The sequence below is a fragment of the Impatiens glandulifera genome, chromosome 1 (genome assembly GCF_907164915.1).
Source record: "Impatiens glandulifera chromosome 1, dImpGla2.1, whole genome shotgun sequence".
Lineage (NCBI taxonomy): Eukaryota > Viridiplantae > Streptophyta > Magnoliopsida > Ericales > Balsaminaceae > Impatiens > Impatiens glandulifera.
In genome coordinates this window covers 112,841,682-112,848,765 of record NC_061862.1, presented here as the reverse complement: position 1 = coordinate 112,848,765, position 7,084 = coordinate 112,841,682, and the positions used below count along the sequence as shown (strand labels likewise).

Below are 7,084 nucleotides of genomic sequence, written 5' to 3'. Positions count from 1 at the left end.
AGGCCTAACAACAATTACATGATCCAAGGGGAGTCATCAAGAATGGGATCAGAACAAAACCAGATAAGAGCAGCAGTAGTGATGCCGGGACAAGGTGGTAGCAGCATGTCTAGGGCCTCGGCCTCGACAAATCATCAGCCGCAGCCACAGCAGCATCTTCAGCATCAGCCACAGCCACAGCAGCATCATCTTCAGCATCAGCCACAGCCACAGCAGCAGCATCTTCAGCAGCCGCAGCCGCAGCCGCAGCCACAGCATCAACAGCAGCCGCAGCCACAGCAGCAGCCGCCACAGCCACAGCAGCAGCATCTTCAGCCACAGCAGCAACATCTTCAGCAGCAGCAGCATCCACAGCCACAGAAGCAGCCGCTTCCAGGGGATCTAATAAATAGGGATATGATTTGGCAGATCGCAATGATATCCATGGAAGAGGTTGTTAAAATGGCCAAAATGGGGGCACCTATGTGGATCCCAAATCGTTCTGATTGCGGTATCGGGTTCAAGTTGAATGAGGAGGAGTATTTTCGGGTTTTCCCCGTAGGATTCGGGCCTCGCCCTGAAAATCTTTACTGCGAGTCCTCTCGCCACTCTACCACCCTTACCATTAGTTCCCATTCTCTTATAAAAGTTTTCATGAGTCAGGTAAGTACTTACTAGAATGTATTAATTAATTAAATAAATAAAAACTGTACTGATGATGATAATGATGATGATCAGACTCATTGGAAGAGCTTCTTCAGTGCCATTGTGTCAAAAGCGTCGTGTTTGGAAATCTTGTCAAGTGGGTCTCCAGAAAATTATAACGGTGCATTGCAAGTGGTAATTAATTAAGTGTTTTGTTTAATATTATAATATAGTTTAGAATGAATGAATAAATGAAACTGGGTGCTTGCAGATCTATATAGAGACGCATGCGCAGACTCCTTTTGTTCCGATCCGTGACAACATGTTGGCAAGGTACTGCAAGCAAGTGGGTGAAAAGAAGTGGGCAGTGGTGGACGTTTCTCTGGACATATTCCGGGCAATCCATCTAGTGAAGTCGAGGAAAAGGCCTTCCGGGTGCATAATTGAAGATGTGGCCGATGGATTCACAAAGGTGACTTGGATAGAGCACGTTGAAGCAGAAGAAGTGCCTGGTGTTCATCCAATCTACAGGGCTCTGGTCAGTTCGGGCCTGGCTTTTGGGGCCAAACGTTGGGTTGGTATTCTCCAGAGCCAAACCGATCGTCTGGTCAGTGTCATGTCCAACACTACCCTGCCCTTTTCTGACATAACGGTGGAAAGTAGGAGGAGCCATACTCGGTTGTCTGAGAGGATGGTAAGGATCTTTAATAAGGGAGTGAGTGTGGCTACAGGGCATCCTTGGAGTATAATTCCACACAGTGCCCCAAATCAAATTAGAGTTCTCATGATCAGGAACACAGATAATATTCGCGGTCATCCCGTAGGGGTAATCCTTGCCGCTACATATTCCTTTTGGCTCAATGCCATGCCCATCACTGTCTTTCAATATCTCCAAAAGCAACAATCAAGGAGTCAGGTATGTTAATTATATTTCAATTCTTTCTTTCTTTCTTTGTATATGTATATATATATATATAATTAATCAATTAATCTTGTCTTAAATAATTAAACAGTGGGATTTTCTTACATCTTCTTTTCAACCAATTCAAGAAATCTCCCGTATTGTGATTGGCCGAGATTCTGCTAGCAGTATATCTGTGCTACGACTTAATGTAACAAAATCTTCTTCTTCTGTTGCTGGCTGCTTATATTATAAATTATTAATTAATATATATATAAAAATGCATGCATGCTGTGCAGGCTGATGTTCTGGTCCTGCAAGAGGAAAATTGGGATCCAATGGCAGCGTACATTGTATATGCCCCGGTTGACAGCACGACGGTGAACCTGACTTTGGTCGGAGGGGATTCCGACGACTACGTGACAATGCTTCCTACCGGTTTTGTGATAAGTCCTGACGGTCTGGGCAATGGAAGTGATGGGGGCGGCGGATCATTGGTAACTTTATCCTTGCAGATTTTGGTTGATTCTAATCCCAATGTTGTGGTTCAACCGCCATCTGTCGACCATCTTACTACTTTGCTCAACAACACCGTCAATAAACTCAAGATTGCCTTAATGAACCAGGAAGATGATCTTTTCTTTACCTAGCTAGCTTGCTTGCCTGCTTTTTCAAAAACTAGTTCTCTGTTTCTTTCAGGAATATTATTGTCTTCTAGATCATGACTTTTTTTTTTTTTATCTAACTCTTTGTTTTTAATAATTGAATTCAGTTACTTTGTTTGGCAGCCTTCATTTCTATCTTATTTGGGAGTTTTCAATCCTTTTTTTTCTAGTTTCTTTAGCATTTAGATATCATTTTTTATTATAACGTCTCTATCATTTGCTAAGGGTTTTCAAACAAGTTTATAATTTGGTTATAAAATAATGCTCTATAAATTAAGTTTTCAATCACTTTACTTTTTCTTTCTCTATTTCAATTTTAGAAAAACAAGTTTCAATTCTAAACAAAGTCAGAGTAGTCTAAATAGACATGATCGAGTCTGTGGTCGTTTGGTTCCTTATCTCACACGACAAGAATCGAAACAAAATGTCTAACATCCATCAAACAAATGAATTATTTTTAACATAGGTTAAGAAACATTTGTAACGAATTGATCAGACAAAATTCTTCTTTAAAAGATATACATATGCAACACATTTAAGTCCAGTAATATTTATAATTTTATATAAATTAAACATCTCGTATTTCAAATATAAAAATGTTTCATGATTCTAAACTAACTACACTTTGATTTGATTTTTTAAAAAGATACATATGCAAACCTATTTTATGTCCCGCTATAATTATTATAATTTTCTATTCATCAATCTATTTTCTTACCGTATAAAAAAAATGTTTTTGTGGTTTTATTAGACTACTCAGATTTGATTCTTCAAAAATAAGTGTAGACAATCTATTTTAATTCAGTTCTAATTATTATATTTTTTATAATTATTATTCTTTTATTCAGAAATTGTGAGAAAATATTAAACGTTGATCTCTTTTAAAAAAGAAAAAGAAAAATAAGGATATTATAAGACAAGTAGAGACAACAACGAGATCCAGTGTTGTTAAAAGAGAATTTGAAGTATTTAAAAAAAGAAGAAAAAAAAGAGAAAGTGAAAAATATGAGAAAGTGAAAAATATTTGATTGGTTCTATCTTCATGTTCAAAGAGGTTGAAATATCTACAAATATAAATATAAATATATATATATATATATATATACATATATATATATATATAACATTATGGCTAGGTTTATAACCACATATCTAAAAAGAATTATTCATTTATAGTTTTAATAGCATCAAATCACGAAATATTAAAATTTTTGAGTTTTGGATAAAAATATTTTCATAGTGGTTGAGACATTGAAACCACCAATTGTTCACCTAGACTTAGTCTTGATTGTAAAAAATAAGAACGTGTACCGATTATGTCAAATACACCCTGGTCGTTAAAAATAGATAAAAAGAGAATAAAAAATATGATGAATGAAAATACTCATAGTGGGTATTGAAATCACTATTTTGTTCATCCTGATTTAGTCAGACATCGTAATTGGTTGAGATGTTTAAATCATCACTCAAACTTGTCAATTTATAGCCATGATTGCCACCAAAGCAAGAATTAGAATATATTGATTCTATCAGATATTTACTAAGTATATTTCTCTTTTAAAATTAAAAAGTTTAAAGTTTATTTTCGATAAATGGAAGTGTAATAAACTTTTTGAAACATGTGTTAGAAAATCAAAACCTAAAGATGAAATCTTAATTCATGAAAGCATGATAGTTTTTTTTAGAAATTTTTGAACAACTTGAAGCAATCGTTTGTACATGAGATTGATATCATGATTGATGACCAAAGTTTCGAAAAATAAAAGAGAAAGAAAAGAGAAAACGGGAGAGAACTAAAACTCGGATAATATAAAGTGTTAAAAGTGAGTCGATCAAGAGCAAACCTTAAAAATGTTTTGATTCATTGACCTTTGAACAATAAAAAATATCATTAGAGGGATCATGTTAAGTCTCAACCCATGATTTTAATAAGGAGATCCATATGTCAACACTAAGGGAATTTTTGGAAAAACAATAATTAATAAGGATGAGTATACCCTAAATGTGACATTTGTGAGGAAAATGAATCGTCGTTAATTTAAAAATAAATAAATACAAAATAAAAAAATCCTATGTCCACAAAATCAGCATTTTTAGAAATAAAAATTCTTAAATGACGTGTAAACCCTAAATTAAATATAATTTGAGTTAAGTCATACTATTTTATCGTAACCTAAGTACTTGGATTAAATTAATCAAGTTAATATGATTAGTATGATGTGAAAATTTTGAGATTGCTAAAAAAAAGAATGATTTTTGTTAGTTCTAAGATAACCTAGTAATTTGATTGAACTAATTAAATTATCATCATGTGAAAATTTTGAGATTGTTGAAAGAGTATAATTTTGTTGGTTATAATATATATTTTTGATTGATAGTTGAAAATTATTTCAATAGATTAAGGTATTTGGAACAATAATTATGTTATTACCTCATTAGTTCTTTAGTTTTTTTTTTTTGCTACTAAATTAAAAACAAACGACAATTTCTCTTCTAGGTTATATACTAAAATTTTTAATTCTCAACAGATTGTTCAACTGAATCAATTTTCATTTAATATTGATGTTTGGTATTTTTTTTATAAATTTTTAATGTTTAATTTTTTGCATTTTATTTAGGTAAATTGTTCATACTTTGTCGCATCGTATGTTAAATATTGTTTAGAGATTTTCTTTCAATTTCTAGCCTAAGTTCAGTTATATGTGAGAAGAAACTAATTTCTTGTTTAAGATATTCTAATTTATTTTCACTATCAAATATTGACTATAATATATAATGATTCCTTAAGCAACTCATAAGTAAGTGAATATTATTCGTCTTAATAATTCTTTATTTTTTAAATTATTTTATTTATCTCTTTATATAAAGATTATTAAAGAAGTATAATTTCTGATGTAATTTGTTAACGCAACCTAGTAGTAAGATTCAACTGATCAAATTAATATCTTAAAAGATTATGATTTATGTTGGTTATAACCTTTGTAGTTGATAGTTAAAAATTGTTTCAAAATATTAAGGTGTTTGTGACAATGAACTATTTTATTGCCTCTTTACTTATTCTAGTTTCATTTTTGGTTAATTAGATTGAAACAAACTGTAATTTCTCTTTCATTTTCATTTCTGTGTCGCTCTCAGGAATATTATTGTCTTGTAGATCATGACTTTTTTTTTTTAATTATCTAGCTGTTTGTTTTTAATAATTGAATTCAGTTACTTGGTATGGCAGCCTTCATTTCAATCTTATTTACAAGTTTTCAATCTCTTTTCTAGCTTCTTTAGCTTTTAAATATCAGTTTTATTATAATGTCTCTATCAAGATTTTTCCAACAAATTTATAATTTGACTATGAAATAATGCTCTATAAATTAAGTTTTCAACCGCTCTACTTTATCTTTATCGGTTTTAATATTAGAAAAACAAGTTTCAACTTTAAACATAGTCTTAGTAGACATGATCAGCCCATCGTCGTTTGGTTCCTTATCTCACACGACAAGAATCGAGAGAAAGGTCTAATGTCCATCAATCAAATAAATTATTTTTAACATATGTTAAGAAACGGTTGTAACGAATTACTCTTAGACACAATTCTTCTTTAAAAGAGATACATAAGCAACATATTTAGGTCCAGTAAAATTTATAATTTTATTTAACTTAAATATCTCGTTTTTCAAATATAAATTGTTTCGTGATTCTAAACAAATTACGCTTTGATTTGATTTTTTTTTTAAAAGATACATATGCAAACCTATTTTATGTCAGGTTATAATTATTATAATTTTCTATTTATCAATATATTTCTTACCATAAAAGAAAATGTTTTTGTGGTTTTATTAGACTACGGTCAGATTTGATTCTTCACAATGAAGCGTAGACAACCTATTTTAGATTCATTTATAGTCATTATATGTTTTATAATTATTACTCTATTCTTTAAAATTGTGAGAAAAGATTAAACGTTGATCTCATTTTACAAAGAAAAATAAGGATATTATAAAACAAGTAGAAATAAGAACGAGATTGAGACACCAACACCCGTTAAAAGAGAATATGGCCTATTTAAAAAAAGAAAGTGAAAGATATTTGATTGGTTCTATCCTCATATACTATGATCTTTAGAGAGGTTGAAATATCGATAAAATGAAATTGTATAAATCATCAAGGCTAGGTTGATAACCATATGTCTAAAAAGAATTATTCATTTCTAGTTTTAGTAGCATCAAATCAAGAACGATTAAAAACTTTGGGTTTTGAAAAATAAAGTTTCTATATTAGTCAAGACATTAAAATAACCACTTGTTGTTCACCTAGACCTAGTCTTGATTGTCAAAAATAAGAACTCAAGTGTATCGATTCTGTCAAATACATCATGGTCGTTAAAAAATGAGAAGACGAAAAGAGAAAAAAAAAATATGATAAAAGAAAATACTTATAGTGGGTGAGATATTGAAATCACTATTTTGTTTAGCTAGCTAATTGATGAGTTCTTTTGGGTCAAAAATTGAAGTGTACTAATTCCCGCCATATACACTGTTACTAGTTGAGATGTTGAAATCATCACTCAAACTTGTCAATTTATAGCTATGATTGCCACCAATGCAAGAACTAGAATATACTGATTCTATCAGATATTCACTTAGCATATTTCTCTTATAAAATTTAAAATTTAAAGTTTATTTTTGATAAATGGAATTATAATAAACTTTTTGAAATATATGGTAGAAAATCAAAACCTAAAAATGAAATCAAAACATGACAATTATTTTTAGAAAGATTTGAACAACTTGAAGCAATCTTTTGTACATTAGGTTGATATCATTAGGTTGATATCATGATTGATGACAAAAGTTTCGTAAAAGAAAAGAGAAAATTGAGAGAACTAAAACCTGGATTTTTT

At 31.0% G+C, this 7,084-nt stretch overlaps 1 protein-coding gene across 1 annotated transcript; it reads left to right on the top strand.

The window, feature by feature from the left end:
• The first annotated feature begins 633 nt into the window (after positions 1-633).
• Positions 634-2,175, top strand: LOC124940709 (homeobox-leucine zipper protein ROC1-like). Its single transcript, XM_047481246.1, has 5 exons — positions 634-642; positions 718-819; positions 896-1,540; positions 1,638-1,736; positions 1,825-2,175. Exons 1-5 carry the CDS (start codon positions 634-636, stop codon positions 2,173-2,175), a joined length of 1,206 nt encoding a protein of 401 aa, XP_047337202.1.
• Positions 2,176-7,084: the final 4,909 nt, after the last annotated feature.